Source organism: Semicossyphus pulcher, unplaced genomic scaffold, assembly GCF_022749685.1.
Source record: "Semicossyphus pulcher isolate SPU_LCO1_2020_fin unplaced genomic scaffold, fSemPul1.0.p SCAF_13, whole genome shotgun sequence".
In the NCBI taxonomy this organism is placed as follows: domain Eukaryota; kingdom Metazoa; phylum Chordata; class Actinopteri; order Labriformes; family Labridae; genus Semicossyphus; species Semicossyphus pulcher.
The window spans coordinates 5,050,001-5,070,316 of NW_027211637.1; the positions used below are offsets into that span (position 1 = coordinate 5,050,001).

The following is a 20,316-nucleotide window of genomic DNA, read 5'->3' on the forward strand; positions in this document are numbered from 1 at the left end:
TTGTCGTGGAAATCACTGTATGTCGACAGAACTGGTTAAAATGGTCTCTCTGAAGCCCCAGTGGCCTAATGGATAAGGCACTGGCCTCCGAAGCCAGGGATTGTGGTTTCAAGTCCCGTCTGGGGTGATCTACAGCACAGTGGCGCAGCAGAATCGTGCTGGGCCCATAACCCAGAGGTCGATGCATCGAAACCATCCTCTGCTAGCAGTGTTTTCCTGGCGGCTGTGCAGTGGTTTCCTCTGATTTCACACTGACCCGTGTCATTCTGGATGAAACATTTGTCCTTGAACAGAAGTTAAAAGTCAAACAGGTGTTTCGGACCACAGCTTCTGGGGACTTAATGAGATTAATGTCCGACAGGGAGTTACCCCAAGGACTTGCCTTATATCATTTTAAACCCCACACTGGCCTTTCCATATTCTTGCTTTGTCGTGGAAATCACTGTATGTCAACAGAAATGGTAAAAAGTGGCTCTGTGAAGCCCCAGTGGCCTAATGGATAAGGCACTGGCCTCCTAAGCCAGGGATTGTGGGTTCAAGTCCCATCTGGGGTGGCCTACAGCAGAGTGGCGCAGCGGAAGCGTGCTGGGCCCATAACCCAGAGGTCGATGGATCGAAACCATCCTCTGCTAGCAGTGTTTTCCGGGCAGCTGTGCAGTGGCTTCCTCTGATTTCACACTGACCTGTGTCATTCTGGATGAAACATTTGTCCTTGAACAGAAGTTAAAAGTCAAACGGGTGTTTCGGACCACAGCTTCTGGGGACTTAATGAGATTAATGTCCGACAGGGAGTTACCCCAAGGACTTGCCTTATATCATTTTAAACCCCACACTGGCCTTTCCATATTCTTGCTTTGTCGTGGAAATCACTGAAATGATAAAAAGTGGCTCTGTGAAGCCCCAGTGGCCTAATGGATAAGGCACTGGCCTCCTAAGCCAGGGATTGTGGGTTCAAGTCCCATCTGGGGTGGCCTACAGCAGAGTGGCGCAGCGGAAGCGTGCTGGGCCCATAACCCAGAGGTCGATGGATCGAAACCATCCTCTGCTAGCAGTGTTTTCCGGGCAGCTGTGCAGTGGCTTCCTCTGATTTCACACTGACCTGTGTCATTCTGGATGAAACATTTGTCCTTGAACAGAAGTTAAAAGTCAAACGGGTGTTTCAGACCACAGCTTCTGGGGACTTAATGAGATTAATGTCCGACAGGGAGTTACCCCAAGGACTTGCCTTATATCATTTTAAACCCCACACTGGCCTTTCCATATTCTTGCTTTGTCGTGGAAATCACTGAAATGATAAAAAGTGGCTCTGTGAAGCCCCAGTGGCCTAATGGATAAGGCACTGGCCTCCTAAGCCAGGGATTGTGGGTTCAAGTCCCATCTGGGGTGGCTTACAGCAGAGTGGCGCAGCGGAAGCGTGCTGGGCCCATAACCCAGAGGTCGATGGATCGAAACCATCCTCTGCTAGCAGTGTTTTCCGGGCGGCTGTGCAGTGGCTTCCTCTGCTTTCTCATGGATGAAACATTTGTCCTTGAACAGAGGAAAAAAAGTCAAACAGGTGTTTCAGACCACAGCTTCTGGGGACTTAATGAGATTAATGTCCGACAGGGAGTTACCCCAAGGACTTGCCTTATATCATTTTAAACCCCACACTGGCCCTTCCATATTCTTCCTTTGTCGTGGAAATCACTGTATGTCGACAGAAATGGTAAAAATGGACTCTCTGAAGCCCCAGTGGCCTAATGGATAAGGCACTGGCCTCCTAAGCCAGGGATTGTGGGTTCGAGTCCCATCTGGGGTGGTCTACAGCAGAGTGGCGCAGCGGAAGCGAGCTGGGCCCATAACCCAGAGGTCGATGGATCGAAACCATCCTCTGCTAGCAGTGTTTTCCTGGCGGCTGTGCAGTGGCTTCCTCTGATTTCACACTGACCCGTGTCATTCTGGATGAAACATTTGTCCTTGAACAGAGGAAAAAAGTCAAACGGGTGTTTCGGACCACAGCTTCTGGGGACTTAATGAGATTAATGTCCGACAGGGAGTTACCCCAAGGACTTGCCTTATATCATTTTAAACCCCACACTGGCCTTTCCATATTCTTGCTTTGTCGTGGAAATCACTGTATGTCGACAGAACTGGTTAAAATGGACTCTCTGAAGCCCCAGTGGCCTAATGGATAAGGCACTGGCCTCCTAAGCCAGGGATTGTGGGTTCGAGTCCCATCTGGGGTGGCTTACAGCAGAGTGGCGCAGCGGAAGCGTGCTGGGCCCATAACCCAGAGGTCGATGGATCGAAACCATCCTCTGCTAGCAGTGTTTTCCTGGCGGCTGTGCAGTGGTTTCCTCTGCTTTCTCACTGACCAGTGTCATTCTGGATGAAACATTTGTCCTTGAACAGAAGCTAAAAGTCAAACGGGTGTTTCGGACCACAGCTTCTTGGGACTTAATGAGATTAATGTCCGACAGGGAGTTACCCCAAGGACTTGCCTCATATCATTTTAAACCCCACGCTGGCCTTTCCATATTCTTGCTTTGTCGTGGAAATCACTGTATGTCGACAGAAATGGTTAAAATGGACTCTCTGAAGCCCCAGTGGCCTAATGGATAAGGCACTGGCCTCCTAAGCCATGGATTGTGGGTTCAAGTCCCATCTGGGGTGGTTCACAGCAGAGTGGCGCAGCGGAAGCGCACTGGGCCCACAACCCAGAGGTCGATGGATCAAAACCATCCTCTGCTAGCATTGTTTTCCTCTGCTTTCTCACTGACCAGTGTCATTCTGGATGAAACATTTGTCCTTGAACAGAAGTTAAAAGTCAAACGGGTGTTTCGGACCACAGCTTCTGGGGATTTAATGAGAAGAATGTTAGAATGGGAGTTCCCCCAAGAACTTCCGATCCTCAAGAGCTTTCTTTTCATTAAAGTACACATTTCCTAAAAGACACGCTAAACAGAGAAAGATTGCCCATTCATGAATTACAAGCAAAAACACTTTATGTTGACTTTTACTTGATGGTCCAGTAGCTGTTAATCTACAATGTTCACTTCCATGGGTGCTGCCATTGTCGTGTGATTTTAGACAACTGCTCCCCTAGTGGATAAGGCACCAGCCTCCTAAACCAGGGATTATGGGTTTGAAACCTTCCTCTGCTTACACAGTTTTACTGGCAGTGGTTTCCCTTTTCTTACTGACCAGTGTCAGGCCATGGCTGTGTGTTCTGCTAATGTGATGCATAACTCAGATTGGATCTAAAACTATTTGATTACACCACTTGACTTAACAGTGGGAAATGACAAGGGCAATCAGCCTTCATCATCATTCTCTCTCTCTCTCTTTCAGTAATAGTTATACCACCTCTCTGAATTTTAAGCACACTTACGTTGGCCTCAGCAGCATGATACAATCATAGTGACCTTGTTTGATTTAATGCAATCAGCCCTCACAGGTTGTTTGAAATTGTATGGGTCTGTCTTAGAGGAATGGGGTATGATTCTGTGGAAATTATCCTACAGCATTGTACAAGTATAATTCAGCAGGGAATCGATGAGGCGATCTGCTGCAGATGAGGAAATTCAAAGTTAGTTGATTTCTAGTTGGTTTGTAAGAAAATTTAAGTGACCGTCACATTAAGTCACAAAATTTGGAATTATCAGAAGACTAGTTCTCCAGTTCGGAAAATAGGCTCATCACTCAGTGAGATTAAAACAAGCCATATCTTACCTAAGCATAAAGATTAGAAATAAGACTATATAGCACTTGGCTGTGTCTAAAGGTTAAAAAAAAAACCGCAAAAATAATAGCATTAAGTTGGTGGTGCTTTAGATGCACTAACACCCTGAAATGTTGTGATCATCAGGAATTTACAGTACTTCGTCTTATTACCTAAAAGTGTGTTACAGATGTAATGACCTGTGGTAAACTCTATGGTTGTGAAAACCTAACTTAATCAAGAGTTACATTTAAAGATTTAATTTAGTGTTTAATGTTTACATTGTCCTCTCACTATTTATTAATATGATTATTTATAACAAAATATATTCATATCAAATTATTTGGGTGTTCTCACTTTATGAGAGTTTTCAGGTGGTCTTAGACTTGTTATAACGGGTTAAAAGAAATCATGCTGTTTAAGCAGGTTAAATTCTCACAAACATCTATAACACAGTTCTGGAAGATTCTTTTAAAGCCACTTGAAACCCAAATGCAGAATGGCCTTCTTACTATGTAAGTGAGGGTTAATGTACATAATAGTGCTCAGATATTGTAACTTAATGTATTCTGCCAACCAATCATGGTCATGCTAATCATCTTGGCCCTTGTCATTCAAGATCAGCCATCATTTAGCATTGCATTCTGAGCTTTGATAACAAATATTAGCATCTCGGCTAATGTTACATTAATGTTACAATGTTACAACCATAAACTATGATATGGTTTGCTAAGCAATTTGTAACTCACCATTCAGTGACCTATTGAAATGAACTTTTCCTGACGCTCACACAGATTTTTCTAAGAGAAAATAATCTTTTTTGGGGGTTGTTTATTTCTACACTGTATCTGCTCTGGTTTTGGCTAATTTGGTTACATTATATTTTATTCTAAAAAAGAAAATGTTTTAATTTTATGGTTCTATACATTTTAAAGTTTCATGTGAAGCACCTCAAAATGCAAATGCATCTGTCTTTGAAAAATGCTATACTAAAAACTTTAACTTGAGTTTTAGTTGGAGTCACTGATCATTAATCTTTCTATTGTTGTTATGGTCTTCGATGAACAATGTTGTATGATAAACAGCTTTACAAGTAACTTTCTCAGCAGATATTTTGACTCATTAGTCAGTCAGTTGACTTGTAGGAAAGCAGGTGTTACCAATAACATTGTGTTAGATGTCTCTATTCTATTCAAGTGAAACAGAAAGCAATGACGGTTTGACCAATATGTATGCACCAGAAACTGAAGCCGCTAAAGCGAATTCAGTCATTAACTTGGTCATTTATACATTTATACCTTTATATGTGCTTTTTTAATTTTGACTTATGAAAATATCTTCTGTGAAATGATACAGATAAATCCATTTTTTAAACATCGATTTACAGTGTAATACTGTATATTTTTTATTTATTTGGATCACATAAAACTAATTAATGAACCTCCTGTGTGAAAAGTTTACCAAACAATTAGAAATGTTACAACAGTCGTGTCGTCTTTTAATTTGCAGGCTCATCCACATCAGATGAACATGTGGCTCATCATCATTATTTTATCTATCTGTCAGCAAAACTAAACATGTAAAGATAAGCATTGTGGTGGCAATTTCTCATGGCAAGACCAATAAAGTTCTTTGAGAAACATAGTTGTCTTTTGATGTCTTTTAATTTAAGAATAATAGAAGATGAGTAAAGCAACTCACAACTCGAGCTGGGTCAGACCAGTACTACACAGAACGCAGCTGTCTAGCTGACTGACACAGACTCAAGGTTCACAGTGTATGTTATACATTACAGAAAGAACTCCCTCTCACAGAGACAAAGTAAGGCGTTTTTGTTATGACTTTAGCTGAGGCGCTTGACTATCTAGAGTTTACCCCTTGCCTGGGAGCTCTTCGCTCCACGCAAGGCCACTAACTATTTCTCAGGACAGAAAGAGAAACAAAATCATGCACATAACCCTGAAGAGAGGAGTAGACAATACATATAATTTCAATTAACCTTAGCTGATTACACCATGATTATTGACTCTATAATAACAAGGAAAGTCATATAAGATTCAACAGGTTAACATAAAAATTTCCTTCACAAGCATGATGGTCCAGAATTCTTGATTAATTAAATAATTTTGTGGTAATTCACTCTTTTGAATATGCATATATGTATTATTATTCTTTAACTAAGATTAGTAAATTAAGGGTGTCTGTTGGAGCACTTCTTTCTTAATATTTTAAAATCCAAATTCACTTGTCAACCTCGTGAAAACGAGAGCTCTCTAGTTTTCCGAACCAGGCTTTGTATTCATATGAAGCTGTCTCTGGCCTGTAATCCCCGGATGGGATTTCCATATAAATTTCTCTTTTCACCCCTTCTTGCTCTTCCTTTTTCCTCTTTCCTCTCTTTCACCCTGTGTCTCTGTCTTTCCTTTGATCAAGTGCTTTTTCCCTCGTGTTTGCTGGAATGTCAAGCTTGACTGCTTGGCAGTGGCCTTCCTTTTAAATGTTGTTTCTATTGCTCTACTGTCACAGATCACTGACCAGAGACTGGAGTGGCAATGAAAGCTTCTACACCATGCACCACTTATACATTTCCCAAAGATGTTCATTGAAAAGGTGATTTTCTGCCTGTCTGGAACAATAAGCCATCTTGGCATAAAGCTCTTCTAGTATGAAAACAGCAAAATTGAGCCCTTAAGACCAGGATTTCGTGTGCAAGGTCTGATGAGGAAACAGTCTGATTTTACTTTCATAATTAAGGAGGTTTATATCAGGATTGCCAAATAAGCTGAAGGATTTCAGTTAGTGGGTAAACACATATTGGTTGTATTACTTAGAGCACAACATACTGTGTGACAATATTTTTAATATAAACTCAGAAAAGTACAAAAATAGATGTGAATATGTCTGCATAATAGATATAAAGAGGAAGTAGGGCAGCATAATCTCTGAAGGATTAAATTCTACAGTTGTAAATGATGAACAATACAGAAAGTGAACACAATAACATCAAGATCTTGTTCTACACAGTATAATGCATTTCTATACAACACCCTTATTAAAAAAAACAAAGTATTTAATCAACAGCTCTTTGAAAACAGTGTCACCACCACCACCACCAACAACAACATTATAAAGGTTTCCAAAAGTAATACTCATTTACTCATTGCATTGCTGTGATTATTTCATATAATTTATTTATTGTCCTACTAACCCTAAAAGCTACAAATATATACAAATGTCCCTATAGGTGTGAATTTAACACCTGTCACAAATACTGTATCACTCATCTCATAAAGAGCCTTCTGCTCTGCCTTGTCTTTTTATTTGTCAGAGATCATTAATGACATGAGAAACATTTGTTCTATACCTTCTAAAGTGAAATGACCCATTTATATGTGTGACATTGAAATATTGCTGTAAATAAATATGTGCACGTGTCTGCTTGTGTTACTGCCCAATAGCTGAGTTTTTATGACAAATTTGTTACTTATTTAAAAAATATTTTAGGATAAGAAATCAGATTTGTAGTCTTGCTTAAAGCATCTCTATGCATATAAAGCAATACATACAATTTTACACATAGGTGTAGGCTTAGGACAATGTTATCCCCTCAATTAACTACTTTTGTTCCAGCTTTAGAGAAATAAAACAATAGTCGTACCATTCATGAGTTGTTATCATACATTGTTTATAAATATGACCATTTATCAATACCCTTATGCCTACAGTCTAATCGTCTCATGGGCAACAGACAAAGCAAAGAGGTTCAGAATCTTTGGTCAAAGTTTACGACAGTACCTTTTTACGACAGCGAACGAAAACGTTTACGACAAGCATGTGTATATGGAAAGCTTGTTGTTAGCCGGAAAAATAACTGCTGAACTGTACGCTCTAATTTATTTTCCGAGCTTGAGCTAAACACTTTTAGGTTTAGGTTTTTAACCCGTTGAAATGGATGTTGGCGAGCTCCTGAGCTATCAGGTGAGTTTTTTATTCTGCTCATCGGTGTTGGTAACTGTAAGTTAGCTAACCTTACTTCATTCATTGGACTGAATGTAATAGCATTGCTAGCAGTTACTGTTGAATGTTAGCAAGAACGTTCCGTTTTTTCTCGTCATTTACTTTGTTGTGTCTGTATACTTTATTAAGTGAACCACCATTGAATTGCATTAAGAAACAGTTATATAGCGCCGCATGAACCTGGTATATTTCATGTTTAACAATTGAAAAACGGTAGCAGTTAGCGTGCTAACTTACAGCTTGCTAACTATTTGGCTGCAGAAAATAAAGGAGGTAACAACATTTGCTTACTCTAATGCTGGCTTAAACAACACTCCCCTTTATACATTTTAAAACCTGCTCTGTAGATCTTGTGCATTTGTTTGACTGTTCGATTACAGCTCCTGTCTTGTATGCCAATACCCATTGGAAATTCGCTTAATTGATGTTGTGACTTCTTATTCTTTATGTACACATTTCTCATCAATACAAGAAATGCATTTTACATATCATTCTTATTCATTTGAAATTACGGCTCAAAGTATACAAAAAATGATGCTTTATTTCATTAAAATCAATAGTGTCAAATTGCTTGGTGGAGCTTGTTATTAACTTTATCATTTCCCTGGAGAAGCTGGTGAACACCTGCTGCGGTATTGAAAGTGTGCTAATTCAACACTTATGAGTTCGAAATGATTCATGAATAGTCTTGATGCAGTGTTGCTTAATAGTTTTTGTGGTAGAGTATGTCATGTTTTTCTAGTCCGGTAAATGGAGATACTGAGCTACGTTTGGCATATAACAATGCATTTTTTGACTAATATCTATTCAGTTTTTATGCATTAAATGTAAAAGAGAAAATCTCAGTCAAATTTTAGGTTCCACACCATGTAATATGAGCTAAACCGTAGTTATTTCGAGTTCTTGCAACATTACTATGTACCTTTTTAAACAGACCTGACATCATTATGTTGTCTTTTGTCTTTATAACTTGTAGCCAGATAGAGGAGCAAAGCGTCCCAGGGAGCAGGATGGGGGTGCAGCAGGAGGAGATGAAGACTCCAGAGGAGGGAAGCAGCAGAAAGGGCTTGGTGCCAGGGATCTGGCCAGATACCGAGAAGCAGCAGCGGCAGCAGGACTTGAAGTAGGTGGTGAAATGAGGGAGGCTGAGGAGCTGTCTGGGGACAAGAAGAAGATCCTAGAGAAACTGATGGACCAGGATGAAGAGGAACCAGAGGTGGGGGAAATTAAGAATTAAATTATTACAGAATTGTAACATTTGCTTTCCCGTAAAGTGCAATGTTTTGTTTTTTAAATTATAATATATCCTTTCTTTGTATGGCTGTAAACAGTGTATTTCATCATTGAATGCAGCAGAATTTGGTAGAGGAACTACTGGCCATTGTCAACTCACAAAAATGAACACAAGTGCATGTTTAAGAAAAAAGATTTTAGGTGCACGGGACGTGCATTCACACTCAGCAAACCATCAGATGGAGTCATTGATACCTTCACTCCATTTGCCCAATCAGAATAAGCCCCAGCTAACCAGCTATGCTCAGATTAATTTTTGTCGATTTGGTGGGGCTGCAAGGTTAACCTACCAATCGCTGGAAAGTGAGGAAAATTACAAAGACCTTGTGTTAACAAAGGACAGATCTTCTATTTGGAATTGTAAAAAAAGAAAGGAGCTTCAAACATTTCAGCAAAGAAACAGAGAAAATGTTTATCTTATATGCAGTATTCAGTTTTTGTTATGTATCACAGTCATCTCGTCACAGCAATATTAAACTTTGGTTTGGCACATGACAGTTATTTTCACTAACATTATGTCTTAGGGAGACACTTTTTATGTTTAACAGTTATATAACTGCTTTTGTTATGTTTCTGGAGATGTCATTGCTGTTGCTTCATTGTTGGTTTTGTATGACCTGTTTATCTGCACTGAGATGTTGTGATAGGAAAGCTTAAATGTTTAATTGTCAGCACTTATAGACTCATTCCCCATCCTCCATACGGTGGATGAAGCAGGATAGAGATGGCATGGCAGAGATGTGGCTTATCCTAATTGTCTCTGGAGGTTTGAGGTTAATCAAAGCATCCATAGCTCACTGAAAATGCAGGAGTTTTTCCTTTGATACATGTTACACTGTGGTTGAAACCAGAAGCCTAACCCAGCCTGACAAACACTGGCACACTCTTTATTGAGTTTGTGTCTGTAGGTTCAAGCATTGTGTGTATCAAAAGTTAAAGTATTATTTATTTTTTGTGTCAAAGTATATGGGGACGGGGGCACTTTTGTCACGAAATGTAAGACAATCTGAAGGTGATCAATGTATTTGAATCTTGGAACAAGGTCTTATACAGAAAAGCTAAAAAGAGTGCAAACAAGCAACTAATGTGTTCACATTCTATGTTCACATTTAGGATAGATAGTCAAGGTTAGTCATCTGTGTTCACCTCTGGCAATTTGCAATTTGAGTCTAAATCTCAAGTAGTATAACGTCAGCACTAGACTCATTGTCAGTACCACTGTTGCCATATTAAGTAGGGCCATAGAAAACTTAACATCTATTATCCTGTTCTGGAGCCAAGTTCTTATTCACTGTGTCAAGAGCTACTCAGAGTAAAGTGCTGCACTGTGCCATAATGTCAGACAATTGCAATTTCCTAACCTGTCATTATCTGTCCAACACTTTAGAGGGCTTTTAAGCCAGCAGGAGGTCAAACACATTTCCTTTCCACTGAAATGCACTCACATTTCCCCGGATTGCTGAAAACTTCTGATGTCTTTGCTCCACTCACATAATTAGTTTGACTCTGATGTTTCTTTGTTGTCCTTGCAGAAGTTGCCTCTTAAAGGGCCCTTTCCCCTTTCTCTGACTTGCTTTTTTTAAACATTTCTTCCCTCTCCGTCTCTTATGTGAAACAGGCAGAGCCGGTGGATGAGAGTTCAGTGAAGAAAATGATCCTGACCTTTGAGAAACGATCATACAAAAATCAGGAACTGAGGATTAAGTTTCCAGACAACCCAGAGAAGTAAGTTCAGTACTGAGAGTTTACAATGTTTTGCTCTGTTGGTTGTACATATTTTAAAAACTGAAACACTGTAATAAGTGATTTTACATAAATATCATACGGATTCACAGAATAACATAACAGTTTTTCTGAAATCCTTAAAAGCATAACACTGTCTTACCGAAATACAATGCATTAAAGAAAAGTAGTCTAGTACTTAAGTTCATGACAGGTTACTACACATCTTATTTAATTTTTAAATTCCTATATTGCACTTTAAGATTTGTAGTAACATGAAATGCGAACATGCTAACCAAAATGTCTTTCTCTTTCAACCAGGTTCATGGAGTCCGAGCTGGATCTGAACGACATTATCCAGGAAATGCATGTGATCGCTACAATGCCAGACCTGTACCACCTGCTGGTGGAGCTGAATGCCGTCCACTCACTGCTTGGCCTCCTCAGTCATGAAAACACTGATATCCTTTCACTTATAGACTGATTCAGACTATCTATTCATTTTTGGGCGATTGGTCTTGTTAATTGATTTTGGCATTTAATATTGCTATTAAGCGATGATTCTGGCCTTATTCTGCATTTTCATTTGTGTTGACATATCCTATGAAAAGACCAAAACCAACAGTGACTACTAAGTGTTGCATGTGTAGACAAAAGCCTGATATGTCTTTCTATTCTCCCAACAAGCTTAAAAAATTATAGACAATACATCAACATGCTGAACATTTGCAGTGGACAACATGCTCCGTTGTTATGAGGATAGGGGCTGGGGCGACTCAGCGATGTAATTGACATCATCAATTACGGAAACATGTCGATTTGTATAACGTGCATCGATGCATCTCAAAGACAAGAGGGCTGAGTTAAGAGCTGGAGCACAATAAAGATATGGCGTGCAGAATTGGATCTTGGCACTCATTGCTGGCGGTCTCCTGAAGCGTCACGTTCTGGGGAGTGCTGGCTTGAGAATCAAACGTTTTGAATGAAGCCCCGGTACCAGTCTAAGCTTAACTTTCTCTCTGCTCCGCGTCCAGGTCCAATTGGGTTCAGGGAAGGGGATGCTATGACGTACAGTGATTAAATTAATCTATGTGTCATAGCAATCCTTTTGAATTTGAGAACTTTATAAACAATAAATTAGTCGTTAGATTAAACGACTAATCAAAAAAATAATCGTTAGATTAATCAATTAAAAAAATAATCATTAGGTGCAACCCTATATGAGGAACATGGACCCTTGATTTTTCCTGTCAATTCCACATACTAGTTCACCGCAAGATCAGAGTTGAAATTCGTTTGTTTTATAGAATAACCAAACTTCTTCTTAAAATATAAGAAGAGGTTTTTAATGTTTTCATCTTTAGTGGGAACAAATGGGCCTGAGGCTGAGAGCCACAGATAACGTGTGAACAGTAGAGAGAAAAAGTACTAAAAGTGCAGATTATTACTATCCTCATCAAAAAAATAATTATTCACAAAATGCACAGCACCGTAATTAAAAGCATATCATGTAAATCTGATTGAATGATAGTACGATTTATTATTAGTAGCTGATTTTGGTCCTTTTTGTTTACGGTCATTTGTTAGTCTGACACTGCTACAGGAATACAATGCTTACATGGTCAAGTAGTCTTTGAGCAGAAGAGTGTTGTCCTTAGCTTGAACCACATGTTGCCATAGCAGTGGTGGACCTGCTGCAGGAGCTGACAGATATCGACACACTCCACGAGAGCGAGGAGGGGGCAGAGGTACTCATAGATGCTCTGGTGAGTTCAGCATTTACATCAGACTCTAAAGATATTGATGACGGAGCACTTTGGAGTCAATACTCAAGTTTCTTGGCTCTGGCTTCCAAATCAGACTGAGGGGATGAAAGCAATGCCTTTGTTAGCCCTCACTGACTGAAAGATATCCATTTTAAGATTATTGTCTCTTCAAACTACACGCTCTTCCATGACTGCAGAAGACATTTCTTTAATATTATTAAGTGTAGAATTAAGTTAGGAAAAATTTGTTTTTATTGGTGTTGTCATTAAAACAAATTGTCTATTAAATTTAAAACCTTATAATTAAATTGTGGCTAAATATGCATCTTGTTTGTGCTTTCTGTCGTAGTTAAATTATTATTAGTTGAACTTGTTTGTATTCTTTTAGCTTTATGGCAGTATGAGTCGTTGAGCCAATTAAGCACATTTAAGATCTAATTTAAAAGTCACAATAACTTATTCAAGAAAAAAACAAATTAATTTAAAGTGTGATGTCAACCATGTAATTATAGCATCTCCTCTCACACCCTTTTTGAAGAAAAGATGAGGTCTATTGTGATGATTTGTAGGTAGTTGTTTGGCTCTAGTCCAAACCACAGTATTCTTCCACTGGTCATGGTAAAAAAAAACTTGAAAGGAGCAATTCTCCCCTGGAAAAAGCCAGTCAGTCAAAGCTGGTGTTCTCTGTAATCGATAGAAGCAATAATATTTGAAATCGGTGACATAGCTGTGGAGAACGTTGTACAAACAGCAGTTTTGCCCATTCTACATTCCTACAACACCCAGCGTACATTGCGTCCCTCCCTCTGAGAGGAACGGCCCAGCAAGAGACGCTGGAATAAAATACTTCCGTTTCACTGAAGGCAATGGCTCAGAGCGGTACAGAATCTGAAATACCACGAGAATATACCTGTGGATCATCTTAAAACATCTTGGGGTCTGCAATCTACATTTCAAACCTGATGATTTTGAACGAGACATGACATCGGAGGCGAGCGTCCTAACGTCCTGGAAAACCTCCGCCAGACTACGTAAAATGCATCATCTGGCTGAGGTTACATGTTATACAGAAAATGGTTTTTAAGAGGGCTGAAAGATATGATAATTGTTTAGACTGTTCTACATTACAGTAAGCTACATAACTGTTATAATGAGCCTTTTAAATATACATTTTACATATGGGTACACATCTCAACAGGGTTAATTACGTGGCTAACAACAAACGCTATAATGTCTCCGAAATAGTCGAAAAAAACAGAAAGGAGACGGAACATTTTTAAAAATTGTCTTCAGGGCTGTAGTTGGGTGACCTCTGGTTTCTTTACGCCGAAAAAGTTGGCTTAAGCCTGGCTTGTAGCGGCTAATTAACTAACCAGGGAAGAGTGGTCGTGAAACATCATGAGCTTTATTCACTCAGTGCAGCAAGCAACATATGGCACGGTTTGTCCAACTACTTGGGTGAAGCCCTAGATTGTTATGTGCTTAAGGATGCTTACAGAACTCTGCATGCCTTTATCGCAACAGAATTCCTGCTATAAAATTGCTTGGATTTCCATTTGCTTTTCAATATTACCATTGTATTTTGTCAGTTGAATAATTTTGGTGGAGTCATGTCTGAAGAACATATCCCTCAGAGGTGTTCTGATTGACATCATGAGGTTTGTCTTTTTGTCTGGCTGGTTAATATCTGACAGGAACAATTGTGGAGACAATTGGAGCAATGTCAAAGACCCTTTGTGAGTGGAAATGCGATGGTTGCTAAGTTAAGACAGTAGCTCAGGTGGCGCTGCAAAGCTCTCTGGATACAAGCATTATATAAATGCAGTCCATTTACCATGCAATGGAGCGCCCATAAACCCATTCTTCTTTACAGCTTCTTCCAAGGGAAACAGTTTCAGGGCAGCAAGGCTTGGTTGAATCCATTTGTCTCTTCTCTTTGCTGTAATGCTTCCAGCTCCTCTGTCCTTGTTGCCAGAAGGCCAGGTGGTATCCTTGATAAGATGAATCAAAATGATCCACGACGGTCTCTGCCTGCTCATATGTCTGTGTCGACTGTCCGTCTTCTTTCATCTGTAAAAGCACTTTCATCCAGCTGGTCGGAACCCCGCAAGCTCTGTTTGGTTGAGTCTCTAATCTCGACTTGACTGATAACACTCGGACAGAGAAGCTCTTACATTAAGCAAGCATCATCTGCCGAGGCCGAGTCTTGAAAGCGAACATCCATGTTGTCATTGCTGCCTGTAGATATGTTCTCTCTGAAATTAGTTTGTCAGTTTTCTTCTGAAACGTTACATCATGTTGCAGAAAATAAAGATAAGGAATTATTTGACAGACTCCAATACAGTTGTGTTTAAGATTTGAAATGTATTGATGTGATGTGAACGGTTGCATTGATGGCAAGAAATGAGTTTGTGTTCTCGACAAAAAAAACACTCTATACTTCATATTAAGCAGCAGGCATGATGAGAAGATGAAAGAGGTTTCTGTTGTTGTATTACAAGAATGTTTTTTTCTTTCTCAGTTGTCTGAAACTTGAAAGTGAAATTTTAAGTTAAAGTTAAACACACTGTCGTTGTTGCCAGCTGATCAAAATTGTGTGATACAACCATGACAAGGTTTCCTCTCTGATTAACTTTGATTTGCTCCTTTATGTGTTGAAATTGTGTCTGAACTCTGACTTTAACTTTTTGTGTCTGTAGTTGGAGGGCCAGGTGGTGGCCTTGCTGGTGCAGAATATGGATCGACTGGATGAACAGGTGAAGGAGGAGGCTGATGGCATCTTTAACACACTGGGTAAGGGGATGCACTAGAGACCTTAACAATGACCCTTCAGTCGCTGTTTGTCCTAAAGCCATCTTAAATGATTTGTGGCCAAACAGGCTTACTGACATATACTGGATTTATAGGGGACATAATAAAGCAACACTCCATAGTGTAATACCTTCGACTTGGAAAGACTAGTTCCATATTTTATTCCTGTAACTAGTTTTGTCCAGTTTGGTTCCAGTCATTAGCCTGTCACCTGCTCAATGTTTGCCAAGTACATCTATCAAACAGCTGAACTGAGTCCTAAACCAGTTAAACCGGCAAACAAAGCTGTTTCCAGGAATTAAATACTAAGCAGTGTTGTGCACAAGGCGATCACTCTCCTGTCATTAATCTTAATAATATGCTTATGTGTGTGATGCTACCCAATATCAAAATTGTTAAGGATTTTAAAGTTCCTTTAATCCGAGCCTGGCCTTAGCCTCATCACTTTTTTATTTGCTGTTTCTTACTGGTTTTACAGTGAAACTTTCAATGGTTCTTTACTTTCCTTTTCATTAAAGTGGTAATCTCGAAGATTTCAGTTTTTGTTATCTTTAGCAGCACCTATGACGACAAAACGGTAATTGCAGAAGCACACTTCCCAGATATCCAGACAGTGTTGCATGTGTGACGTCCACGGTTGGCTCCGGTTGTAACTCTTGTTTTTCCTCGCTGACGGTCGCTTTCCTTTTCAGACTGTTTGCTTCATCTGAGCGTCGAGTTTGTTTCTTTTTCTTTGAATTTTCACTTAAATTTGAAGTTGTATCTGTAGTCATCGATCTTTTATTTGTTTGCTCAGCCATAGTAGATTACTGTTTACTCGCAACACTTGCAGAGTGCGGAAAAGCAGCCGCTTAGCTCCGCCTACCGTCTCTGGCAGACCAACCACTGCTGGGTGATGGAAAACGCGTCACTAAGCTGTACCCAGTCTGTAACACTGCAAATGCACAGACTTTCATCAGTGGGCCATAGGCTCAATAACCATCGTGTTACCTCATTCGGCGATAGATAGTGACTTAACAGACATTTATTTAAATGAAAATCTTCAAGATTTTTACTTTAACTTATCTAACCATACAAAACCGAATGGCCATGTTCCTGTCAGCTTCCTACCAACTGCTTGAGAGCTAGACATGGAAATACTTTCTGTGCCTGGCAGCCTGCACAGCTTTTATCTAAAACATGACAAAAATTGGGGCAAGTTTTCCTGCATGCTGTTTGTGCTGCAGACTCTTCTTTGTGCTTCTATACAGCATACAATAAAAAGGGAGGCTAAAGGCAGCTCAGTACAATTTGAATATTCTGATAAAGAATAACAAAGCACCCTTGTCTAAACATGACAAGCCCACTTAAAGGGAGACCTGCCTTTTAAGGTGTGTAGAAGCCAGTGTTAAAGCTTTGGGCAATGCAGTGACAGGGAGTCCTCCTGGAGTTGATTTTGACATTACACAGACAGCGCAGACTAACTTTATTTGTATTCTTTAAGCTTAACAGTGTGTCCCTCTGCTGCCAAGTGTCCTAGACTTTTTCAGTGACAGTGAAAGGAAGCTGTCAAGGTCTCATTTGGAATCTCTTCTCAAAGTCAGCCACAGAAGTTGTAGGGAGTAAGTGTCTGTCGCATAGATTAAACAGCATTCAAAAAAGGTCTTGGAGAGGGCATGGGCCAGCAGATAGTTTGAGAAGTCGTGGTCTCTGTATTTAGCCTCTCATGAATCAGACTTTTCTGCCTCTCAGCTCTTTTTGTGTGGAATGAGTCTACTGAGATGATATTTTCTTTGTTGCCAGATTGAGGCCGCGTATCAGGAGGGCTGTTTAGGTGTGTGTATTTGGCTCTGTGTTCAAGTGTGGGTTATATCGAGGGAGCAGTGCTATTCAAGTTTGTGTATGTGTGTAAGTGTGTGTTATCAAGGGAGCTCTCCAAGCTTGAATAAGCCTTTTGTCTGCCTCGGCTGCTCTCTGCTCTGAGCCTGCTGTCCTCCAGGATGCTGTCTGTCTGCTCTGTTTGAATCACTGATAAAGGCCCTTCCTCTCTCTCCCTCAGCACCCTTCCTCTCCATCTTTCTCTTAACATTTCTCTATCATCTGCAGCCGCTCTCTGCAGATTTTGCCCTTTTTTATTTTATTTGTCTTATCTGTTTTTATTCCCTCCCAGCCCTCTCTACCATGTATGTTTGTTATTCTCTTGTTACATTCCCTCAGCCTTCCTCCCTCATCTTTGACTTGTCTTCCCACCCCTTTGCCTCCCTACTGCTTTTTTCCTGTCCATTTATTTTCCTCCCCTGTATTCCCTTTAGTTTTCCTGTTCTCCCTCCCTTCATCATCACCAACCCGCAATCTCTTTCTCTCCCTCTCTCCCCTTCTGCTGCAGTCTGTTCTGATAGAGATATCATGTGACAGGGACAGCTTTCTTATGATAATATTAGAAATAGCTGGGACAGAACCCAGACGGACCTTCTATAAAAAAGATGACTGTTGTATTACACAGTTTTTCTCCTCTAAACTGCATTTGCATAACCTCTGTGTATGTTAACGTGAGACGGATACAGCAGCAGTGGATACTTTTTCCTCAGTCACCTTGCCAATCATGCTGAAATTCCCTCCAGATTTTCAACCTTACTCTTACTTCAAACCATCCCTGTTTGAGACTTGTTTGGGTTTGGAGTGTCTTTGGTGACAGCTTTAGACCAATCTTTAAGCCTAAATTCCAACGGGCACAGCTGGGTCATAATCTGGCTGTGATGCGGCTGCCGGAGCCGATCCCAGGAACTCTAGTTTAACCTTGTGTTTCCACTACATTCGTCGCAGCGTGCTTCTGATGTGTCCCAGAAGCAGCTTTTTGCTCACACTGCTAAAAAATGTGCCCCAAGTCGTTTTTTTAAAGTTGTAATCTTGAAGATCTCATTTTCATTCTCTTTGGTGGCACCTATGGCGATAAATAATTGTAGTTGCGGGAGCACACTTCCCAGATATCCAGAGTGTGACGTCCACGGTTGGCTCCGGTTGTAACTCTTGCTTTTCCTTGCTGATGGTCGCTTTCCTTTTTAGACAGTTTGCCTTCATCTGAGCATCGAATTTGTTTCTTTTTCTTTGGATTTCCACTTATTTTTGAAGTTGTATCTGTAGTCATCCATCTTTTCTTTGTTTGTTCAGCCATAGTAGATTACTGTTTACTCGAAAAGCAGCCGCTTAGCTCCGCCTACCCTCTCTGGCAGACCACCCAGTCTGTTTTACTGCAAATGCACAGACATCAGTGGGCCATAGGCTCAATCACCATTGTGTTACCTCCTTTGGCCGTAGTTAGTGACCTAACAGACATTTATTTAAATGAAAGTCTTCAAAATTATCACTTTAAGAAAGCTGTTGTACAGTTGCGTTGAGCTGCACAGAGCAGAAGAGTTGGGACGGAAGTCAAACACAGAAATTGGGACAATTTTCAAAATGTAACACCCTGTGCTACTGTGATGCCCAGCTTCTAAAACACTCTCAGAGTTTGAAGCTACGAGGAGGAAGGAGCAAAGCTGTGTCACACACTCTAACTAATATAAACATGCCCAGAATTTGTCCAATATTTTCTGTCCAACAGATTAACTGAGGGTATATACTGAGTTTTTATTGACTTGCTTTGGGATACACCAGAGTTTAATTATAATTTTGGATTTGTGATGTTTCATATCTTCCTCAGCTATCATAGAAAATATGGCGGAGTTCAGACCAGGCCTCTGCACAGAGGCCGCTCAGCAGGGACTCATGCAGTGGCTGCTTAAGAGAATCAAGGTAAGCTTGTGGCAACTCCTTAAAAAGTCATTTTTTGAGTTTAAAATCCCAAATTTTCTGTTGTTAAAACTTTTCAAATGTAAAAGTTGCTGTTTTTCTTGTCTTAACTTTAAACTTAATGTTAGTTTTTTTCTTGTAGTTTGAGCCATAGGTTGGTCAAACCAGATATTTCATGATATCACCTTGTGAGCAAATGACAAAAGATCAGTATAAAAATAATCCTAACATTAATCAAATACAAAATAGTCGTTAATTGCAGCCCTAGGTATTTTCTCTTCCTTTACCGGAAAAAAATGCAAATGAAGCAGAAAATAATTACAACCATGCCCAGATTTTAGGACTTGGGACTGTTACACTTGCATGTCTTTTAATTTTACATATAATAGTAGAATAGCTACATTTACTCAGTCATTTCTGTAACAACTGCATTTTCACTTTTTGGCTGTGAGTAATAATGAAATACATCCTCAAATTTGTTAGGAAATGTCCATATGATGAAGATTTCTTTGGCTAAAATAATTATTATTTAATAATAAATAGTTTTTTCAGTTTACAAAAACTGTGCTTATATGCATGCAATGACATATTTGCATTTTAACACAGTTGAAGCAGAAGTTTCTGTTGCCGTTAACCACAGCCAAATAAAATTTACTGGGCAGAATCTCTGCTTACAGTTGTAGAAAACATATTTAGCTGTAGAATACGTGGTGATTTTCTAACACTCTGTTCTCTGGTGAACAAAGTTTCTCAAGATGAGAGGTAATTTGAATTTGATCTTTTTTTTCTTTTCCTCCCAGGCAAAGATGCCTTTTGATGCTAACAAGCTGTACTGCAGTGAAATCCTGGCTATCTTACTGCAAAACAATGACAGTAAGTGTGTCTCACTAAATGGTTTGTGGCTTCCAAATGATGCTAATTTGTCTTCCGTTTTTCTGTCGCCCTCAGCCTCCTTGTACAGACAGAAAATACACTGTTTCCTTTTCCCTTTTCTTTCTTCTACTTAAATTATTTGTGTTCATGTAAAATTTCATATTTCCACTTGTCTCCTTTTCAACTCTCCTTCTTTTGTCTCCCAATCCCCTTTTTGTCTTCCCATCTCACTACTTTTCTTCCTCTCTCATTGTCAATTTGCAGTCTCCTCCGCTGTTCCTTCACTCACTAAACTCTGTAAAGCTTCAGATAGCCACAGGACTATCAGGTGCTTGGACAGGTTCTCATTAATGGTACAAGCCATAT

General features: G+C 39.8%; 1 protein-coding gene and 7 non-coding genes across 8 annotated transcripts in view; all 8 read left to right on the forward strand.

The window, feature by feature from the left end:
* Positions 1–481: 481 nt before the first annotated feature.
* On the forward strand, positions 482–554 carry trnar-ccu (transfer RNA arginine (anticodon CCU)). The gene has a single exon. It is a non-coding gene; the product is annotated as a tRNA-Arg (tRNA).
* A 343-nt stretch (positions 555–897) lies between these two features.
* Positions 898–970, forward strand: trnar-ccu (transfer RNA arginine (anticodon CCU)). The gene has a single exon. It is a non-coding gene; the product is annotated as a tRNA-Arg (tRNA).
* Positions 971–1,313: 343 nt separating this feature from the next.
* Positions 1,314–1,386, forward strand: trnar-ccu (transfer RNA arginine (anticodon CCU)). The gene has a single exon. It is a non-coding gene; the product is annotated as a tRNA-Arg (tRNA).
* A 339-nt stretch (positions 1,387–1,725) lies between these two features.
* On the forward strand, positions 1,726–1,798 carry trnar-ccu (transfer RNA arginine (anticodon CCU)). Its single transcript has one exon. It is a non-coding gene; the product is annotated as a tRNA-Arg (tRNA).
* Positions 1,799–2,152: 354 nt separating this feature from the next.
* Positions 2,153–2,225, forward strand: trnar-ccu (transfer RNA arginine (anticodon CCU)). Its single transcript has one exon. It is a non-coding gene; the product is annotated as a tRNA-Arg (tRNA).
* Positions 2,226–2,579: 354 nt separating this feature from the next.
* Positions 2,580–2,652, forward strand: trnar-ccu (transfer RNA arginine (anticodon CCU)). Its single transcript has one exon. It is a non-coding gene; the product is annotated as a tRNA-Arg (tRNA).
* A 6-nt stretch (positions 2,653–2,658) lies between these two features.
* trnav-cac (transfer RNA valine (anticodon CAC)) lies at positions 2,659–2,730 on the forward strand. Its single transcript has one exon. It is a non-coding gene; the product is annotated as a tRNA-Val (tRNA).
* A 4,837-nt stretch (positions 2,731–7,567) lies between these two features.
* Positions 7,568–20,316, forward strand: part of ctnnbl1 (catenin, beta like 1) — a 54,443-nt gene continuing 41,694 nt past the window's right edge. The window contains exons 1-8 of the mRNA XM_069660436.1: positions 7,568–7,678; positions 8,694–8,933; positions 10,629–10,735; positions 11,054–11,193; positions 12,401–12,498; positions 15,198–15,291; positions 18,989–19,080; positions 19,878–19,950. Of these exons, the coding sequence (XP_069516537.1) occupies positions 7,649–7,678; positions 8,694–8,933; positions 10,629–10,735; positions 11,054–11,193; positions 12,401–12,498; positions 15,198–15,291; positions 18,989–19,080; positions 19,878–19,950 (874 nt within the window). The 5' untranslated portion in view covers positions 7,568–7,648. The remainder of the gene's footprint in view (positions 7,679–8,693; positions 8,934–10,628; positions 10,736–11,053; positions 11,194–12,400; positions 12,499–15,197; positions 15,292–18,988; positions 19,081–19,877; positions 19,951–20,316) is intronic.